Below are 22813 nucleotides of genomic sequence, written 5' to 3'. Positions count from 1 at the left end.
TTCCAAAAGGATTATAGGAACAGCTTGAAGAAAAGCAAATGATTTTTTTAAATTACATAAAAACTCTGGAGGAAAGAACTGGAAGCAGAATAAATAACTGATAGAGGAAAAGTGGTAAACCATCCCTAGGAAATGGGCTCCTTAAAAACTACAATAGATTAGAAATCATTGACTCCAAGAGACAGCAAGAAATATTAAAACAAAGTCAAAGGATTGGAAAACCTGTAGAAAATTTAATTGACCTAGAAAATAGGTCAAAGAAAAATAATTTAAGAATCACTAGGGGCAACCAGGTGGCACAGTAGATAGAACTTGGAGTCAGGAGGACCTCAGTTCAAATCCAGCCTCAGACAACTGACACTAGCTGTGACCTTAGGCAAGTCACAACTCCAATTGACTTGCGTAAAAAAAAAAATCACTGTACTTCCCCAAAATTATGACTTAAAAAAAAAAAAACTTAAACACTATATTTCAAGAAATCACGAATAAAAACTGCCCAGAGCTCCTAGAACCAGAAGGCAAAGTCAAGTTGGGAAGAATTTACTGATCACTTCTCCAAAGAACCCCCAAAGAGAAAGTTCCATAACCAAAATCCAAAACTCCCACATCAAATTAAAAATACTTCAAGGATTCAGAAAAAAATTGCAATTCAAGCACCAAGGAATCACTGTCAGGACCATATAAGACCTAGCAATTTCTACAAAAAAATTAGTGGAGATTTTAGAATACAACATTCCAAAAGACAAAAGAAATAGGCTTTTGACTATAAATAATATTAATACTTTGCAAAGCTGAGTATAATCCTCCATAAGAAAAAATGGATTAGAAAAATTTCAAGCATTCTTGATGGGAAAAAAAAAAAGATGGCTAGAAAATCTGAAATACAAACAAGAATACAGAGAAACCTAGAAAGGAAAATTTATTCAAGCAAATTGGAAGCTTTAGATCGTAATAGCTCACGATAAATAACAATAACAACTCACAAGATTTTGGACAGATGTGCTAGTTTACAGTCTAAAATTTGGTGAATCTGGACTTACTATATTATATTAAGCAAAGACAAATAATGGGGAAGACTGAGTCGATAATGTTCTATCATTTATTGAAAGAGAATCCTCAAGTTCCCTTCTAGGATCAGGCAGTATAATTGGAGAAGTGGTGTGCCAAAAGAGACACCAAAAAGCCCTCTCTAACTTTCAGGGCTCAAATAAGAGACCTCAAATGGTCTTTTCCTGGTCCAAATAATTCAAAGACAAAGAGTTTCCAAGGCTCCTTGGTTTATTAGTCTAGATGCCTCTTAGGAATGTCTTAAGGATGATATGACCTAAGCAGCATCCCTAAAGAGAATGCTTAATAAGTCTTTAAGGGAGAAAAACTGCCTAGTAGCCTAAAGGTCTGAAGGGAAAGAAAAAAAGCATTTTGGCCAGACCCACCAAAAGCATCCTTCTTTCCAATTCCACTGAAGGATGAAGGAAGAAAGGGCAGAAGGGGGGCCCAGGTGGACCTGGCATTGGAATGATCCTTGAGGATAACAATTTTATGTTATGATACCTATGGAATGGCATTTAGGACTATGAACCCTAATATTATATGGTCAGAAAAGGATGACTCCTGAGAAACCATTTTCAAGTCAAGATCAAATGATATAAATATTCTCCTAGGTGTGAGAGGGATAAGACTAGGTATTATACTTTATCTTTTGTTAGTGGGAAGAATTCTGCTCATTCCAAGTATAAACCCATCTCCGTGAGACCAAAGGTCCATGGCAATGCATGAGGAACCATGTCCAAAGGACAGGCTGGAAGGAAAGAAACATTTGTTAAGCATCTACTGTGTGCAAGGCACTGTGCTAAATACTTTCTAAATATTATCTCATGTGATCCTCACAACAACCCTGGGAGACAGGTGCTGTTATTATCACCATTTTAGAGGTGAGGAAAGTGAGGCAAGCAGAGGTTAAATGACTTGCCCAGGGTCACACAGCTAGTAAATATCTGAGGCTAGATTTGAAGTCAGGCATTCCTGACTCCATGCTCAGTTCTCTTCCTACTGTACCATTCTGTAGCCTCTGTTGCCTAGTACCAACAACACTACTACTTCAGAGAGCTTCAAGTCAGACTAATATATATATATACCATAAAAGAAAGAGAATCTCTCAGTCATATGAAAATATTTTGGAGATTCGAGTGCCCTCGAATAAGGCTGAGAAGAAAGCAAGACTTTGAATTGCCCCCTTAAAAAACCTTATTTTATTTAATCATATTTAAAATGGTCATTTTATCAACCCATGGATCCTTAGGTTTGTAATATGAATGAAGTTTCTAAGCAAGGCAGAAATATTCTATAGAAGCTGAAGTCTCTACTCAAAGGAGAATATAATAAAATTTAAAGCTAGATGGGATGATAGGGTAAGAATCTTTTTAAACAAGCATTTTGCCTCAAAAATAAAATAAGTGAAGACATTCCAATTTAATCACAACCTTGAAATGCAAATGGACTTAGGTATTAGACAATGTGATATCCAAAGAGCAAAGTAACATAAGGGAAAACACAATGGACAGAAATAGAAATTGAAGAAATACCTGCTTGCATGGCCAACTGTGCAAATCCTATCTTTCATTGCCAACAGGCTTATATTTACAGCAGATGGGACCAGACTGACCAAAGCTACCTTTGGAGAAGGAAAGCAGAGAGCTAAAATTTGCACTCAGGGGGAGAAAGTTCTATCCAAATACATTTCTACTGCCTGGTTTAGGGCTTGGAAAGAAACCATCTGGTGTTATCGTCTTTGAAGCTGAAAGAATCAAATTCTCAACACCCATGGAAACAGAGAAACACATTTTTGCACTTTATTCTCCTCCCCCCCCTTCCTTTCCTTGTTGATAGGGTAGGGAGAGCCAGGAATAATGAGTACTCTTAACTAGAAGGAAGTATTAATTTTAAAATCAGGGCCAGTCCATTCAATTGCAATAGTAAGATAACTCTGCTAGATGCATCCTTGTATATTGTATATGAAAACATGGCTGGAGATTCTCCAACCAGAGGTACTAATGTCAAGATGGCAAAATCATCTCCTTGTAAGTTAACAATCGCAGATTCTCCCATTTGGAAGGGACTCAGAACATTAGCAATTCATTCATTCTCATTGGTGGTTATTATGTGCAAAGCACTGTGTTAAGTGGGGGACATACCCTGCTCTCAGAAACTCATACTCTAACTAGGGAACACAATAAATAAAAAAGAATTCAGTTGCAGGTCAGAAAGGAAGGCCTAGAAGTCCTAAGGCACAGCTATGGTGGGCATGGCAAAGCCCAGAAGTCCTTAGGTTATGTAAGTAGGTCAGATGACAATGCCAGGAGACTGCAGGGCATATGGGCAAGGCAGATGGCAAGGCCTCAGAAGACAGTGAATATCAAGAAAGATGACAAAAGACAAATAATCAACATTAGAAGGGCTGCAGGAAAACAGGCACATTAATATACTGTTGGAACACAATTTGGAATCTGTGAGAAAAGTGATAAACAATCCAAAGATGCCACTGTTGGGCACATACCCCAAGGAGGTCAAAGATCAAGTTAGAAAGTCAAAGACAGCAAGGTCTCCTGTGTACTAAAATATTTATAGTATTCATGCCACTTTTTTTGTGAGGGCAAAAAACTGGAAACAAAATGGATGTTTATCAACTGGGATAACTATGGCATAAGAATGAAATGAAATATTGTTGTCCTGTAAGAAATGACAAATAGGAGGAATTCAGAGGAATCTAGTTTATTTCACTGATGAATGATCTTATCAATGCGGGCACACCCTTTAGCAGTACAGATTGCAATCTACCCGTGATGCCTCATCCTACGGGATTCTGGTCTAAGTCCTCCCATAAATCCTGTATAAAAAGTACACTTAACTCGACAGATGTTGTGATAGGGCCAGCATCTACCAGGGTTTTTCCTTCTCTTACACCTAGATTTCCCTTAAAAGACCATGAAACTGGACCAGGTAGCTGAATGGCCCCCCCAGATTCCCTATTGTAGTTTCCTAGTAGCCTCAGGCCATAGCAATGTGGCTTTCTGATCACCTAAGGGCATAAAAAGGTCCATTTACATAATGTCCTGCCTCTTCAGACTTGGTATACGTTCCAAGACCAAATGAGACCCTACCTTCTACCCTGCTGATCAGACTCGTTTCCACAAGGAAGAAAGGGGGGTCATGTCTACCTGAGCTAAGTGCTACTATATCCTTGTTGGATATTCTTTCTATGCTATAGTTAAGTAATCTTTCTTTTGTTACCTGTGTACAACTGCCTTACTTCCTTCCTCCCAGCATCAAACCTGAATTAATATGTTACTGGCCTGAATAAGTGCCACCGCTAAGAGATGCCTTCCCCTGGGTCTTCTAACAAGGTATGGGTAGCAGTACAGCACTGCTATCGATTGCTCTCGCTACACCTTTCAGCTTCCTTGTCCTCAGTGTTTTTGGTGATACTTTTCACATCATTCATTCCAAGTTACAGCAGTAAAAGTTATAGTTGACAAATTGCTACAACCTATTGTCACCCACCGTGCGAATCTCTTTTCACCCTTTCAGCCACCTGAAATTTTGATTCTTCAGACATGACTATGTTCCATGATTCATAGCATGACCAAAATATTGTTGCTAGAAATCAGCTTGAGTGCATTTTCTCACATCCAATACATTCTATTCTCTTCCCTTGTCCAGTTCTGGAGACAGCTCATTATCCATCTGCACAGTCTGTCTAGTAGACAATCCTCCAAAGCAGACTCATGCAAATGCATAATGTCATTATGGAAAGATAAAGTCTTCACCCAATTCCCCCCCCCATATGGATTTTTTTTTTTTTGTCAAGGGTCTATTCATTTAACGATGCGGCCTTGTAGTATTTCTTGGCCTTGGTGACTGATATACTCTTCCAAAATGTAGTCAATACAATGTCATCTGCCAACAGGAGCATCTTTAGGCTCCCTCTTCAATTTGGAGGCTGTAGGACATCTTTGGTGACAGTATGGTGAGCTATCTCACCCAAATCCATGGCCACAAGTATCTATAATAAATGCCCCACATTTAGCCAACAAGAGGAATTGGAGGTCCTAACATCTAACATAAGAGGGCAAATCTGATCTCACTGGTATCACTGAGACTTGGTGGGATGAAACTCATCACTGGGTAGGTTCTAGTTGGACAGGGAAAGGGGGCGTGGGGACCGGACCAGACAGTGTTAAGAAGGTATTGTCGTGAGGAAATCTAGGAATCAAAGGGGAGAAATATGATGTAGAGTATTTGGATAAAAGTTAAAAAAGGGAGAAACAAAAGTAATCTTGTAGGGAATGTACTATAGACCAGTGGTCTTAGGACTCCTTTACACTTATAGAGGAACCCAAAGACCTTTTGTTTATGTGGTTTATATTTATCAGTATTTACTATATTAAAAATGAAAACTGATAAATTTTTAAAATATTCATTTATTCATTCATTTAAAAATAACAATTATAAATCCATTACATGTTAACATAAATAACATTTTTTTATGAAAAATAACTAGATTTTCCAAAACTAAAAAAAATTAGTGAGAATCATGGCATCATTTTACATATTTGTGCAAATCTTTTTAAAGTCTGGCTTAATAGAAGACAAACTGAATTCTCATACCTGCTTTTGCAATTCAATTTGTTGAAATATGTTTCTTTTGTTTGAAGTATATGAAGAAATCCAGCTTTATACAGACATGTAGTTGGAAAGACGGGAGTATTTTAATAGGCAAATAACATCTTAACATTATTATAAAAATAATTTTGACTTCATGGACCCCTGAAAGAATCTTAGGGCCCCAGGTACCCATGGAACATATTTTGAGAAATGCTGCTACAGGTCACCTTGGCAGAAGGGGGAAATAAATGAGGAGTTTGGGAAATGGATCACAAGCCTCTCACAGAGCCATGATATATATATTAGTGATGGTGGACTTCAATACCCAGTTGAATCAATCTCTTTCTCTTCCCCTCCTTCCTCTCTCTGTTTCTATTTTCCTGTTTCTGTTTTTGTCTCTGTCCCTTTTTCCGCTCCCTACAGCCAGAGCAGTTAATGACACCTTGGTTTGCCTTAGTAATAATTTCACCTTTCAAAAGGTGATGGAACCTACAAAGGGAAATTTCATTTTATATCTCACTCTCACTAACAAGGAAGAACTGGTTTCTGGCGTGGAAATGATGGGAACCCAGGAGAAGAAGTGACTACTCCATTCTAGAATTTGGGATAGAGGAAAGAAAATATGTGATTTTAAGGGATTCAGAGAAGAAATAGATAGAATCCCACAGATTAAAATCCTTCAATGGGAAATGCTCTAGAATGAAATCCTAAAGACACAAAGGGAAATTATCTTAGTGAGGAAGAAAAATGGAATTTGTCCAAAAAGACCAACATGGATGCAGCAGGGACTTGCCAATCAATTTAAATGCCAAGTAATGTAAGATTGCTTTACGAGCTTGGCATGGCCCTGTGAGATAAGGCTGGGCATGCAAAAGCTCAGAATGAGCTGAGGCTGGTGAGAGAAGTCAAGGATAACAGAAAGAGTTTGCTTGTTGGCTTGTTTTAACAATATTGGGAGATCAAAGAGATCAAAGAAAGGATAAGTTTTATAGTTGGGATAGATGGGCAATGATAACTGACAAGAGGGAAGTTGCTCAGTTAGGTGCTCAATTCTCATTGTTTCTGTTTTCTCTGGAAAGATGATGGTCACACTAGAAATGGTCACAAACAAAATGACTATCAAGGAGTTGATACCCAATAAAAGAACAACTAATTAAGGCACACTTGCATTCACATTTTGCCCTAGATATGCAATAGCTGTGTGATCCTGCACAAATCATTTGAACTCTGGGTCTCACTTTCCTTATCTATAAAATGAGGGTGTTAGACTAGATAAATTCCTTCCCAGATCTAAATCTAGGATCCTAAGAAATAAAGGAAAAATTCAAGTCACCGGGTATGTCAATAAGCTTAACTTTAATTCCTGGGAAAATTCCAGAATGGATTGTCATAGATGGTTGGTAGATATCTAGAAAGGGAAAAGGTTATTTTAATACAAAGAGCTAGCATGGCTTCATGAAAAACAGGTCATGACAGACTAACCTTATTTCCTTTTTTGACCCAATTACTATACTAGTAGATGAGGGAAAATGTCAGGAATATATTTTAAACTTTAACAAAGCTTCTGATTAAATAGCTTGTACTCTTCCTATGAATAAATTGGATGTTGATGATAAATTGGATTGAGGCAGTACTCAAAGCATAGTTAGCGATTCAATGATAACATGGCAGGAGGTTTCCACTGATGTACTCCAGGTGTCTGTGCTTGGCCCTGTGCTATATGGAGGGACCTAGCTGGTGACAGCTAGGATGGTGCAGTGGATAGAATACTAGACCTAGAGTCAGGAAGATATGAGTTCAAATCCAGTCTCAGACACTTACTGTGACCTACGTCAAGTCACTTCATCTCAGCCTGACTCACTTTCCTCCTATGTAAAATAGGGAAAATTATCTCCCAGGTTTATTGCAAAGATCAAATGAAATAATTGTGAAGTGCTATGTAAACCTTCAAGTGTTATATAACTGTTATCTATTATGATTATAACTTTCTCATTGACTTGAATAAAGGCATATATGGTACGCTCATTAAATCTGGGGAGATGATACAAAGCTGGGTGGACTAGCTAACACACTAAAACAGAGTCGGGACCAGAAAGATCAAGACAGGATAGAACAATGAGCTAAATTCATATGACTAAATGCAGTAGGAATGAATGCAAAGTCCTGAACTTGGGTATAAGAAATCAGTACTACGGTATTAGATGAGGGAAGCATGAATAGACAACAGTTGTTCTGAAAAGGATCTAGGGGTTTTAGTGGACTGCGAACTCTGAGTCAGGAGTATGATATAGTAGCCAAAAGTGTCAATGTATGACCCTGGGCTTCACAGAATAGGGAGTTGATGCAATCCCCCTCTACCTTGCCATCATCAGATCTCATCAAGAGGACTGTGCTCATTTCTGGGCACTACAGTCCGAAAAAGGATATTGGTGGATAACTCAGTAAGTGGCCAGAGGAAGGTTTGGTTGAAAGCACTAGGCATGTTTAGCATAGAGAAAAGATGACTCAAGGGGAACATGACTAGGTATCTTCAAGTACATGAAGGGGTGTCATGAAGCTGAGGGGAAAAGTAGGAGCAATGGGTGGAAGAAAAAAGAGGTAAACTGAAGCTTGAAGTTAGGAAATATTTCTTAGTAATTAGACCTGTCCAAAAATGAAAAAGGGTTCTCCCTCCATGGAGGTCTCTGAGCAGAGATGGGGTGAGCATTTGTCAAGTCTGTCTCTGGTGTATGGGTCGGACCAGGTGGCTGCGGAGGTCCCTTACAACTGCCAAACTCTGTGATTCTTTTATTCTGTTTTATGCTTCCCTTAGTATTCATAATAAGAAGATCTTTGAAAAAAGTTGCTTATGTGGCTCTACCAAAGAACTGTGTGAGAGACACAATTTCAGGTTAAGTTTTGCTCTATCAAGGCAAACTTTTTCTTAATAATCAACAAACAAAAACAATCAACAAACACAATGCGATCTTGTATTTTCTACATCTTTCAATTCAATCCAGTAAGATATTGGTAAATACCTACTACTATACCCAGTATTGCAGTGGGCATTGGAAATAAAAAACAAAATGAAAAATCATCCCTCTCCTACATGGCATTCTACTGAGAGGATAAATACAATAAATATTTAAGTGTACAAATGATAATCTGCAAAGCTAGAAGAGAGTATGAAAAAATAAGGGGACTGAGACAGGCTTCTCTCCAAAATTCTTTCCATCAAATGTCACTGTACAAGTCTGACATCTAAGCTACAGAGGAAACTGACACAAATAAATGACCAAAAGCTATTTCCCAATGGTTAGAAATCAAAGTGTTCTAAATAAAAATGGCAAAATGTCAATGATTCTATGAAATCCTGTTCCAAATCACTAATAAATAATACAATATATATTCATACATGATAAACAGCAATAAATGGATGCAAATTAAAACAATTATGAGGTTTCACTTCACATCCAACAAATTAGCAAACTTAACAATGGCAGTTCCTCTGAAAGATGCAGTGGATTTCATACTCCATATGTGTAATACATAATAATAAAATCATAATATTGGTGAAAGAAATCATTTCCACAATCCCTTGTGGCTTACAAAGCACTCTACATGTTAGAGCTGTTATTAATATCCCCATTTTATAGATGAAGAAACTGAAAATGAAAGAAGCTACATGACTTGTCCAGGATGGATTACATGTGAAGGCAGGATTCTGAACTAAGCTCTTCCTGACTCCAAGGGTAATCCTCTATCCACTGTCTGCATGATATTAATAATAACTAGCATTTATGTGGTGCCGTAAGGTTTACAACATTTTACATACATTTTCATTTGAGACAACAATCCTGCAAGACACTTATCATTATTACTATTGGGTCGTTTTTTTTTTTTAAACCAATTTTACAGATAAGGAACTGAGAGCCTCAGAATTGTTAAGTAACATATTAAGGGTCACAAAGAAATTAAGGCTTATGACAGGATTTGAATCTTCATTTTTCCAACCCTAGTGCTCAAGATGCTTCATTTCAGCATTAAATAAATGCCTGCTCTGTGCCAAGCACTGTGCTGGGTACAGTAGACAAAAAAGACAAAAAGTCCCTGCCCCTAAAAAAAGACCAAAACTACCTCAAAATGGCAGCCAAAAATTGTGATCTTGGGTTGCCTTCAGAGTCACGGCATCCAGAATGAGGAAGATGATGGCTTATCTGTACTTTGCCCCCCTCCCCCACCATGGACAAGCCGGAGATCATACAGAGAAAGTCATAGGATGGTAGGGTCTCAATACCATACCATATGAGGACTAAGAAAAGCAGACTTGGTGGGAGGGAGAAGAAGGGAAGGGGAATTGGTAACAGCCATCAATTATTTAAAGAGCTGTCACATGGAAGCCCTAAAATCAGCTCTGCTTGGCTCCAGGATGAGGAATTTACAATGATAGAAGGTACAGAGACACAGAATTTGGCTTAACATAGGGAATAACCTTCTAACAATTAAAGTTATTATTAAATAATTCTTAATAAAAATTATTAAATTATTATTAATTATGAAAGTTAAAAATAAAGTGAACTTCCTTGGATAGTGATAGGCTACCCCTTTTTTGAAGTCTTCAGATGAAGGCTTGATGACCATTTGTTGGTGACAAATTAGAGAGGATTTTTAGGAAGATACTAGATGAACTCTGAGTTCCTTCCCAACTTTAAGATTCAATTATTTTTTTCAATACATACAAAGGTCATTCTCCTAAGGATTTTATAAAGACCACTGGGTCATATATTGTCAGAGTTGGAAGAAATTCCAGAGGTCCTCTAGTCCAACTTGTCCCTAAGCAAAAATCCCCTCTACAACTTACCCAAGTGGTCATCCCACCTTTGCATGAAGATCTTCAGTGAAGTAGGAAACCATAACCTGACAAATAATGCACATAAGTACGTATTTGCTAATACATTCTCCACTGTGTGTGTTTGGGATGAGTTGGGTGTTAGTAATAATATCATAAATAGTATCAGAGTAGCAGCATGATCTGATGACAGAGAGATGGCCCTAGAAGTCTTTTTGGTTTTGATTCTTTATTATCACAAATAATGCTGATATTATTATTTCTATAAATTGGAATCTTCCTTGCTGACATTCATAGTGGTTTTGACCATGATCATCATAAGCAGTAAAAATACGTATTACCAAGTCTCATATTTTTCTTTGCCTTTTGTTGCATGATGAAATGAACTTTGCCAACTTCTTTGTTTCCTCAACAAGAATCTGTGAGCCGTACTTATCTTTCACTTTTGTGTCACATGGTTTCATTTATGAGAATGTCAATATTTACATGATCGAGTTCCTTGAATAGTATGTATTGTGAGTTACTCACTGGACAAGTAACTCACATTTCAGACACTGACAATGTGTAGAACAGATCTAAAAACTGTACAATTAGTACTTTCTTCTTTTCTGCTATGTTGACACAGTCACTGCAAAAGTGAAAGGAAACCACTTACTTTTTGAATATTTTTGGTCTTTTTCTCTGTTTCATGAATTATCATGAACAAAAAAATTCACAAGAATAGGCATTGGTGATGCATCTCTCCCCACATAACTGGGCTGGTTCTCATTTAGCAGAATTAATCTGTTACTAAGACCATATATGAATATTTTCTAGCATGGAAGAATCTACCGGAGCTTCTGTTCTATTAGCACAATCTTTAACACTCTAGGATCATCCCCTAGGTACAAGGATTCAAGAATTAGATGCTCCAATACAGACTGGAGTATTTGGAGTTAAGAGGTCCTGGGGGTTAAATCCTCCGCTATGCCACTTACTTGGACAAGTCATTTTATCCTCTCTTGAGTGTCCTCAGTTTCCTCATTAGTGAAATGAGGAGGCTGGACTTGGTAACTTCTAAGGTCCCTTCTAGCACTAAATCTGATCCTGTGAACCACTGTCACTTTGAAATTTTCACCTTAAATTCAAGTCTATTAAAAAAAATACCAGCATTGTGACTTCAAAGTTCATTTATCCAGACCTTGAATTTTTAATCTTATTGATATTTTTAGCTTTATTATACAATTATTTCTCAGTTCTGCCTTCCTTCCTAGAACTCTCCCTTTACAACAAGTAAAACGAATCCACACAATTGCAGAATCCTACACCCACAGCTCACATCTTTCTGCCAAGAGGAAGTATTTCATTACTGTGCCTCTGAACCCAACATCTGGCATTGTATTCAATGTTGATTCCCATGTCTTTTAGAGCTGCTTTCATTTAAGCTTTGGTAGTTAGTATTCTTCCCCTCAATCAAGTCATTTCATGTTCCTCTAAATTTCTCATATTCGTCATTTCTTAAACAATATTAATGTTCCATTACATTCATATGCCAAAATTTATTCAGCCATTCCCCAATTAATAGGAAACCATTGTTGCTACCAAAAAAACCCCCAAAACCTAACACTCCCCCAAAATCTATTGTGAATGTTGCATTCATAGAACCTTTCTTTCTGAATTTAATTTCCTTTGGGCATATGCTCACCCGTGGAATCTCTGGGTCAGAGTTTGAACTGAAAAGTTTAGTAATCTTTATTTCATAATTCCAAGTTTTTTCCAGGAGACAGATCAACTCACAGCTCCCCTTAATTGTATATTACTATTTGTACCTGTCTTTTTTCATAGATTCAATGTTAAATAATTTTGTCTTTTATCCTTTGTCAACCTGATGGGTGAAACGAAACCTCAGTTGTTTTAATGTATGTTTCTCTTATCATTAGTGATTGACAGGAGGTGTATTCTATGATTGTTGATAGTTTTCATTTCTACTGAATTCTTATATATGCGTACACTTCAACCACTTACATTCATGGCCCACATGTATACTTTTAAACACACATATAAATGATCTTACTATTTATTATGAATTAATAGATACATATATATATTAGATATCTGCTATAATTCATAAGATCTTAGATTGAGAGCTGCAAGATACCTTGGAAGTCCTCCAGAATAAGCTAATCACTTAACAAATGAGGAGTCTGAGGCGCAGAGAGGTTGCAATTTGCCTAGGGTCACACAGCTAATAAATAACAGCTATGATTTGAAACCAAGTCCACTAATCCTTAATCCAAGGTCCTTTCCACTATACCATCATGTTTCTCCGAAATCGCAGATATTGAGCTTTCATCAGTAGATACTAAATTTAATGCAAAACAAAAAAGCTTCTCCTTACTTGGCAGCTTCACTTATTCTAGATGCATTTTGTTCACGCATATTGATTTTATATAATCAAGTAAGTGGCACAGTGGGGATTAACCCCAGGGTCTCTTGACTCCCAAATATTGTCCATTTTATCTTTTGGGATCATCTGTATCCCTTGTTTGGTTATGAACTCTTCTCCCTAGCCATAGCTATGCAAGGTACCTCCTCCTCTATTATTTAATAACATTATCACAAAAAGTAGCCTGGTGTAACAGAAAAATGATTGAATTTAGATTCAGGGACATGGGTTCCAATCCTGCCTTTGCCAGTTATTTGACCAGTGTGACCCAGGGCAAATTATTTACTTGTACTAGGCCCATTTCCTCAATTTAAAATGAAGAGTTTGTACTAGATGCCCTTCAAGGTCCTTTCTAAGTCTATAACCCTATAGGATCTTTACATTTGAGTTATTTATCTACTTTAGAATGTATTGTGGTACTGGTCTAAAATGATAGTTTGTGAAATTGCACTCAAATTTTTCTAATTCTTATCAAATAATCCTTCCTTCTCTAGTTTGTATTCTTGCTAACCCCTAAATCTAAATGATTATGTCAAGAAAATTAATGCCACCATGAAGCAGCAACTGATGGAGGGCCCATCTGGGTGTGGTTTTCTGCTGGATTCTAAGATATGGAAGAAAACCAGAAACCAGTGTGAGACAAGAACTATTTGAAATCTTTGGGCTACAGAAGGTGACAACTAACTATAATAAACAATTTACAGGGAAGTAGAAAATCAGTTGGGAAAGGCTATTAGTGAATCTTTTGATTCACTAATCAAAAAAGTGAGAGAGGACTTTAGATCAGAAGCCTGAAACCCATTTCACAAAGCAAACACCTGTTACCTCTACGTCTATTTTTTAAAAAATCTCATCCTCATCCCTTGGGAATCAAAAAGATAAGTAGACTTCCCATATGAAGGCCTGTCCCATTCAGAAATCAAAATTTTTCATATTTAATCACAGGAAGAATGTTGTGCTTACATGCATTACATACTTCCCTGTTTGCTTCTACTGAATGTAACTGAACCTTTTCTCAGTGACTCATTGTCTCCATTATGAACATCCATTATTACACTACTATAAATCACAGAGGACTTAAAAAATTATCGCTAAAGTGTGTAAAAGCTGTTTGTTACTATGCCAAATGATTTGAAACTGTGGTACTTTTAAAGTTTTTTGGCATGGTTTTTTATTTCCTTTCTAGTCAACTGCCACTTTAAACTAGTTTCAATAATACCTGCCTGGGGCGATTTGTTCACCCTGATTTTCTACAGTGAGTTTAGGTTTAGAAAACAGATAACCTAGTTTGTTAGAACTGTGTGTGTAAAATACCATCCGAGTGAAGGCCTGAAGTGGTTAAATACCTATTTTGGTTGGGTGCGACTTCATTCTTCCTGGTTCTTAACTGGTTCTATAGGTGAGGTGTTACCATACTACAAATATGCAGGAGCATACACACAGGCACATGCATAAAGAGCCTCTTTAGTGTGAGGGCTTAAAGGGTTCTTTCATTAGTAAAATGACTGAATTTGGGAAAGGGAGCCAAAACCTTTTTTGCTAAGTTATGGAAAACCAATATTTCATTCATTAGGCTTACAAAAGGGCAACCCTAAAACTGAAGGATGAAATAACTACAAATGACATTTTCTTAATAGGTGATGTACAACATGTCCTATAAATCATTATGCATTCTCTTGCCTTTACTTTACTTGTTTTGTTATTTGTTTCTCAAAGAAAGTATGTACATAACGGCATTATACTAGGCCTCTGAAGACCTGCGTTCTGGTCCTAGCTCTCTTACTTACTATGGTCCCTGAACAAATCACAACACTCATGGACCTTGGTTTTCATATCTGTAAAAGGGGGAATATTACCATCTTCCAGACCAAACCACACAAACCTATCAAATCAAATGAAAAAATACTTGATGTGAAAACATTTGAAAGATTATGATAAGGTCTATCCAAATGTAAGAGTATTATTTGTGGTTAATGAAAGCTTATTTCACACCTCCTTAAGTCTTTTCTTCATTAGCTCCCTATTATTCTAATCAAACGGAACAAAGTATTAACACACTATAGGACCTTATTTTACATATTTATTATGGGCCTCAGGCTACTTGCCTACAAAAATCTTAAATTCTTTCTTTTAGGATAGCAGCTATTTAACAAAGCCAATTAATATAAACCATGCTTTGTGTATCATTTGAGGAGGAAATTGAAGTCAAGAAATCACAATTTTCTAACTGAAATAGGGATCACCAAAACTAAAATTCAATTGAGTTCAATAAACATTTATTAAATTACCACTAAAAGCTAGGCACTAAGGATACAAATAAAAAAAGTCCCTGCCCACAACCTTACATTCTATTGGGAAGACACATACACATATATAAGTAAATACACATGAAATTAAGGAGATTGCAATAACAAACAGAAGAGACAAGGAAAAGTTTTATTAGGAGGTATTACCCAAGCTGAGGCTAGAAGGAAAGGAAGAGGTGGGAGGTGAGGACAGACTCTATTCCAGATATACCATGGAGGAGATGTTACCTGTGCAAATGCTCAGAGGTTCAAAATAAAATAAGTTAAGTTTGGAGAAAAGCAAATAGACCAGTTTAGTTGGAATGCAGAACAAGAAAAGGCAGTTATGTGAAACGTCTGACAAGGTAGTCTGCTACTATCCTGAGTAAGGGCTTTAAATGTGAGACCGAGTTCATATTTTATTCTAGACGTAATGAATAGCCACTGAAGATATCTGAGGAATGACAGAGTCAGAACAGCGCTCTAGGAATATCACTTTGGTAGGAACATGGAAGATGAACTGAAGGGAGAGCCTGGAAGCTAACAAAACAAACTAGGAGACTATTTGGATAGTCCAGGCCAAAGGTGGTAGGGGCTCCAATCTAAAGTGGGGAGGAGAAGATGATGGATCCAAAAGACGTGGAGGCAGAATCACTAAAAGTTGGCAATGGATTAATGTGAGGTAAAAGTAAGAGTCACTGTCCTAAAAGATTGTGAAGTTGGATATGACTGGAAGGCCAGTGGCATCTTCAATAGAAATGGGGTATTTTAGAAGACAGTTGGAATAATAAATGAGTTCTATTATGAATATCTTGAGATGTTGATGGGATATTCAGGTAGAGATGTCCTGTTGGTAGTTGTCAAATGTGAGTCTAGAGTTCAGGAGAATTTAGGATTGGACATATATATTAAGCATTTCTGTAGAGACAATTACACCTGTGGGATCTAAAGAGATTACAAAGAAAGAGGGTGAAGAGAAAGAAGATGCCCAGGGATACAGCCTTAGTAGGAGACATCCGGTATTAGGTGGGCAAGGGATGGATGATTATTAATTAAAGGAGAGGTCCAACAGGAAGTAGAAGAACCAGAAGAGAGATGACAGAGAAAGAAAAATGCATCCAGGGGTTGACAACATAAAAAGCTGCAGAATAAGGACTGAGAACAGACCATTTAGCAGTTAAAGAGAACACAAGTAACCTTAGAAAGTGCAATTTCTAAACAAGGGTGGGCTGAGAAGACAGATAACAAAGAGTTGAGAAATGAATAGGTTATAAAAAAGTTAAGATACTGAAAAAAGATAGAAAACTTTCTAGTAGTTTAGTGGTGAAAGGGAGGAGAGATATAGGACAATAGCTTGAAGGTATAAGCAAGATCAAGCTAAGCAATACAAAAATAGTATATGCCTCAACTTCTCAAAATAATTCAGTAGAAATATATAAAGAGTTCAGCACTGAGGAAGTTGTAACACACTAGACAATTACCTTACAAAGACAGAGATGTTGCATATCCGAGCCTAAATTCTATTTTCAGACATATATTTGGAAAAGAGGGAAAGCTGATTCCTTTCATATTCTGAAAGTCTGTTTTCATATCTTTTGAAATGAATAGAACTTGTAAAATGTTAATGACAGTAATGCCATTAATTTCTTTGGAGTTATCTAATTTAGACTTTGGGACCAGCCTAACAGAAGGAAATTGATCAAGAGTATACATTTCACTGTCTTTCTTCTAAGTCACCCACCTCAAATGGGTCATCTTTACTTTCATTGTTCATGCATAGCTAAAACTTGCAGGTGATCATCATAGCCTAGTTTTCACTTGGATAAAGGTGGTATACTCAAAACCCTAATTTAGGCACTTAAGAAAACATATATGGCCATATCTGAGGAAGTGAAATGAGGTATATATCCCCAAGGAAGAGGGTATACACCTCACAAAGCACAAAGTTGGTCCCAGCAGATAATGATTTTATCATTTATTGGGTTTATTTAAAAAAAAAAAAAAAAAAGAAATACACGGCAAATCTAAATTACAACACTTTATTGCAGCATCGGCAAAGGTCAGATTTTTGAAGCTGGTGAAGATCGGGCAGCATTTCCATGTGAAATGTTACAACTTTACAAGTTTTGTTTCTTATTTAATTCTACATGCAGAAACTGAAACAGTGGTAAAAGAAAAAAAAGAAAATGTCTAGAAAAAAAGATTTAATCAAGTAGTAGCATACAGATGTACTCTTTAACTAAATGTACTATGCCTACTAGAAAGCAAACAAAAGACACAACTATCCTAATAAACAACAGATTGTCAGAAATGGACCAAGAAATCTCCTTTCTACTTGGGGGGGGGAAGGGGGAAGCAAAATAAAAGCTCTACTTGTTTCCATATTTTGTTTAGAGACAGAGGCTGTAAACCCATGAAGGCCAACAAAATTTTCTGATCCATTTCTTGTTGCCCTTTGGTCATTTTCTATGACATACTGACTGGCACATTTTGGTTTTCAATGATACTTACAATGGGCTTGACTTTATCCCTGTTCTTAAGCTGGTATCAGACTTTTTCTAAGTGATCTGGATCAACATTCTCTGTATAGTAATAGTCTTTTTTTTCTTTTATCTTAATAGACAATTTTATCTCACTGGCTCTGACGGATAAAATTGATTTCTCTCTCCCATCCTTTGCTCCTTCAAATTCTAAAATGAAAGCCTTCCTGGTGGAGTATCTGGTGTTTGGATATCTTTCATCATTTTGTTGTCCTGCATGTAAGGTTTGACTAGAAGATTTTACTGCTTGCTCTATACTTTTCTACTGTAGTCTTGGAGCCCCCAAATGTATCTTCTTCCAACACAGGATGTTCAATTCAGAGACAATGTAACTCACATCAAGTTTAAAACTTAAGTTCTTTATCCCCCATACTGTTACCATCAAAACCTTTTCTGCTCCGGCACAATCCATCTCATTGACAGTTGTTCTTGGTGTAACTGCTCAGTAGTAAAGTTAACCATCTCATTTCTTTACCTCCATTCTCATGAGAAGATTAACCCTCGCGTGGTTCCCATAACAAAAGGCCTTTTATGCCATAACTGGAAGCTTCAGCTTGTTGCGGTGTTAGTGGAGGCTGGTGTTTCTGCCTCATGGCCCCAGCCTGCCCCAGGTTTAGATTCGCAACTCTCTAGCCCGACATGCTGAGATGTGTCCACTGCTCTCATTCAACTGCTGGAGGACTCCACTATCCACAACATCAGAGATACAGGACCTAATGAAATGACACTTGCTGCTGGATCAACGTCTCCTAAAGGTATAAAGAAGGCAATTTTAAATATTGAATCATTGTAGAACTAGAACTATTGCCAAAGAGAGAAACAGTGCTCTCGCTACAGTGATTATGTAATAGATGTAGCTTCTCCAAATAGATCAATCTATTACAAAGTATACAACCTCTCTGCCACACTAAAGTAAAATAACAGGTAGCAAGTAGTACATTGGAAAGATCAATTTTGTGGACAACAGGTAGAATGGATGACTTTCTGGATCTTTTCATTTGCTGACTAATTTTTAAGATGCTTTGAATGCAGTGTCTGCTTCTTGAACAGGAAGTTACATTAGCAAGGAACTAAAGAATAAGATGTAAACATATAAATGCATTTATTCAAATCCTAATTCCTCTAGCAGAGTCTAAGTAGAAAGAATGTCTCCCACTTATTCCTACCGGCGAAAAAAAGCAAAACAACCTTTTCCCCTGCAGATCATTCAAAATAATTGTTAAAATCTGAATAAACAGAATAAATGCTCAAGGAATATTTGAGAATCTAGAGAATACTTTCAAGCTTGGCAGTCACTGAAGGTGATAAAAACAGGAAGTGGCACTTGAGCTTTTAAGGAAGATGACGACTAGTGAGTGCATTCCAGTCTATGCAAATTCATGGAAGTGAAAGACCATATGCTGAATTAGGAGGGTCTAGTTTGGCTGGCATGTCTTGTGAATAAGGCTAAAAAATTAAGCTGAAGCCAGATTGCATATGGGCTTCAATACAAGACTGATGTGTATAGATTTTATCCTAAAGGAAAACATGAAGCTATTCAGAAGTTTTTGAGTGGAGCAGTGAAATGTTCATATTTGTGCCGTAAAATTATTGCTTTGATAGCTATGTGAAAGAGAAAATGGAGGCAAAGTCCAATTAAGAGACTATTACAACAGTTAAGAGGAAGAGGGAAGAAGCCTTTAGGGTAATGGTCATGTAAGTAGAGAAGAAGAGATATTATACAGGTAGACCTGACAGGACTTGGATTATACTGGGAAAAGGTACCAATTACAAAAATAAGGAAATATGAAGAGAGAACACATTTTGGAGAAGATGAAGATGAAGATGTCAAATTTCAATTTGGAAATGTTGAATTTGAGGTTCTAGGAGAATATTCAGCTGGAGAAGTCCAGCAGGTATTTGGGAGATGGAAAAGAGGAAGAAGTGGGGGAGAAATTAGGGATGGATACTTTTGGATGTCTTTGACATAGAGCACCCATGGAAGCAGATTAGATCACCAAAGGGGAAAAGGAAGGAGAGAGGGAGGGCAGGAGGAGAGAAAGAGAACAAGAGAAAAAGGGAGAGAAAGAGAGAAATAGAGGGAGAGAAAGAGAGAGAAAGAAAGAGAAAGAGAATGTATGTGTAAACTCAGGACTTCAGAGAAATATGTGTCTCAGAAGGATGAAATAGCTATGTCAGTTCAAGCTGCAGATAAATTAGCCCCAGCTCAATACATCCATCATACGAAATCTCAACAAGAAGTAAGCTTTCAGCTCTGGAGCTGCGTGTAAAGAGTTAGCTGGATGATAGAAATGCAAAAATATCCAATGGAGTTGACAGGATTAAAAATTATTAAAAAATGGGAAGATCAGGGATCAAGAAATGAACAGTGAGTGCTACGAACAAGAGATCTAGTCCCACTGTATATTACTGTAACTAAATACTCCACACTTGTTATAGCCTAAATGCTCAATGACAAAGTCAATGCCTTAATTTACACACACAAACTTTGAAGATCCTTAATTAGTGACCCTGAAAATCAATGAAAATCTATAGTCAAGAAAACTTAAAAATATTATCTTGTTACATAATACTAACATAATTTGTTTCTAAGTATATTTCTCCCTATTTGTATTTATATATTACCAACATTAAAATCTCTTTTGATGCTCGAAAACTATAAAACCAAACTGAGAACTGCAATTTCTCAGTCTCTCCTCTCAAGTATGTCCCCAAACTCCTGGCACATGTAAGTGACAGACCAAAATATAGATATATTTGCAAAAATCACAGAACAACAACAACAACAACAACAAAACCATCAAGAGAAACATTCCATAGGGCTTTGTTCTTTCAGGTTATTAGATTTAACACAAAATAAAATATTTATCACTCAAAAAAATCTCAAGATTCATGCTTAACATTATTCTCTGTCTTTGCCCACTTTCACCTACTCCTCTACGTAGGAAACACCTATTTTTCACAGTCCCACTAATTCATTTGTAGAAAAGTTTTGCATTCTTAAAGCAACTAAAAAAGAGGAATTAGCTTTCACAACAAACAAGTAAGGATGACAGTGTTGAGACTAGATTAACAAGTCATATACTTATAGAAATATAGTAACAGGACATATTCTCTAGACTATTTCATTTAAACATTTTTATACATTCTTTACAGTATGCTGAGATGACTATCAATCTTGATCACTATCTTATGGCTCTCTACTATTACAATGAATAAGAGGACGGCAAGAAAAGTTTAATTTACTTCTTCCAGTGGTAAGAACACTGAGATTTTTAGTGGAATTTATCTGACAAATGTATTGTCAGCAAATTTGAAATGTCCTTTAGAAATTCTCTTAATACTTTGTCTTTTATGAAATTAATAAATTTATGGGATATAAATTAAATACCAAAGTTGTAAACCTCTTTTGCAACATGGAAATTCTGACAGAAAGGTCTATCATTACAGAATACCATAAATACTTTCCAGAGTGCTATAAGTAAGTATGAAAAAGTAAGTTTTTTAAGAAGAGATTTACGAGAGGAAGTTGCAATTGCTCAGACAGGTCACTTTTTCCACTTGTGCTCCCCCAAAATATAGAGAGGCAAAATAAGAGGCTTAAACTTGCAAGATTAGAAGGAGCCATGGGGAGAATGTCAAAGATTAGGAACTGATAAAAATAAGTTAAAAAGAGTTTTGGAAAATAATCAGGAAAGTGTTAATAAGCTAAGGAAAGCTATAAGAGGAAGAAAATGACTTGAAAAGAATTTGTGATTTGATATACATATACACATACATAAATTTCTATTAGATAGATGAATCTTTGCTCCCCTATTAGTTTATAAACATAAAGGTCAACAAACTTAACAATCTTTATCAATACACATTTATTAAGTATCTACTACAGTTCAGGTACTAAGTTAGGTGCCAGAGATAAAAAGATCAAAATTAAAGTCCTGGCCTTTGAGGAACTTTAATTTTCTCAGGGAAAACAGCCCTGGAGGGAGGTACTAGTGACTGAAGAAGGATCAGAAAAGGAGTACATTCCAGGCCTGGGAGGACAAGGGTTGTGTCAGGATAATGCATACCAAAGGCACTGAAGTGGGAGATATATTACCATGCGTAAAGTAAGAAAGCATAAGTAGGCCAGCTTGGCTGGACCACAGAGTAGATGAAGGATAATAATGTGTAATAAGCCTGACTTTATAAATACCAAATACAGGAATCAAAGACACGGTAGCCCTTTGTTCAGAGAATCGGATTTGTGCTTTAGAAATATCACTTTGACATCATTGTGAAGTTTGGGTTGGAGAAAGAAGACATGAATTAGGCCAATTTAGAGACTGCTGCAATAATCTAGGTGAAAGGTGATGAAGACCTGAACTAGGGTAGTATTGTGTGATGAGAGAGAAGGTGACAGATGCGAGAGAGATGCAGGAAAAAAATCAATAAGACTTAGTAACTGATGAGGGAGAAGGGAAAGATGAGGGAAGAGGAGGAATGAGGGAAGAGTTAAAAGTTAAGGATAACTCTGAGGCTGCTAACCTGGGTGAATTTAAGGATGGTGGTACCGAAAACCAATAAGAAATTTTAGGAAGACAGATGGGTTTGGGAGTAAAGACAAAGAAGTGCATTTTGAATATGCTGAGTTTATAATGTTTATGAGATATTCAGTTAGAAATGCCTTAGTGATGTGGGGACTGTAGCTCAGCAGATAGAGCAGAGCTGGATACATATCTCTTGGAATCGTCTATATAAAGGTCACAGAATTCATGGGAGCTAAGAAGATCACCAAGAAAGAGTGTAGAAAGAGAAGTGGGTCAAAGACAGAGACCTGTGATACATACACAGTTAGGTGGATGATCCAACTAAGGAGAATGAAAAAAGAACCAAGAGAGCAATGAAACGAAAACCAGAGAAAGAACACCTAGGATACTCATACAAAACCTAGGACAGTGCTCAACACATGATAAGCTCTTAAAAATTTGTTTAAAGAATAAATTCTACTGTAGAAAGTAAATTTGCAGTGTAATTTCTTCAGAATTTTTTATTTCAAAGATCATGACACCTTAAAGTTTTATGAATGGGAAAA

At 36.7% G+C, this 22813-nt stretch overlaps 1 protein-coding gene across 8 annotated transcripts in view; it reads right to left on the bottom strand.

Annotated features, from left to right (window-relative positions):
- The window catches only part of UPF2 (UPF2 regulator of nonsense mediated mRNA decay), a 196899-nt gene that overhangs the window by 56868 nt on the left and 117218 nt on the right, over nucleotides 1–22813 (bottom strand). For 7 of the 8 annotated variants that reach the window (XM_072653327.1, XM_072653331.1, XM_072653326.1 and 4 more), the window contains one exon: nucleotides 17223–18488. The exons of the other annotated variant lie outside the window; for it this stretch is intronic. In XM_072653327.1, coding sequence (XP_072509428.1) covers nucleotides 18479–18488 — 10 coding nt within the window. In that variant the 3' untranslated portion in view covers nucleotides 17223–18478. Of the gene's footprint in view, nucleotides 1–17222; nucleotides 18489–22813 lie in introns of those variants that run through there. 8 annotated transcript variants of the gene reach the window in all.

This window comes from Notamacropus eugenii, chromosome 3 (genome assembly GCF_028372415.1).
Source record: "Notamacropus eugenii isolate mMacEug1 chromosome 3, mMacEug1.pri_v2, whole genome shotgun sequence".
NCBI lineage: Eukaryota > Metazoa > Chordata > Mammalia > Diprotodontia > Macropodidae > Notamacropus > Notamacropus eugenii.
The sequence above is the reverse complement of the archived record's forward strand: the minus strand, read 5'-3'. Positions and strand labels throughout refer to the sequence as shown.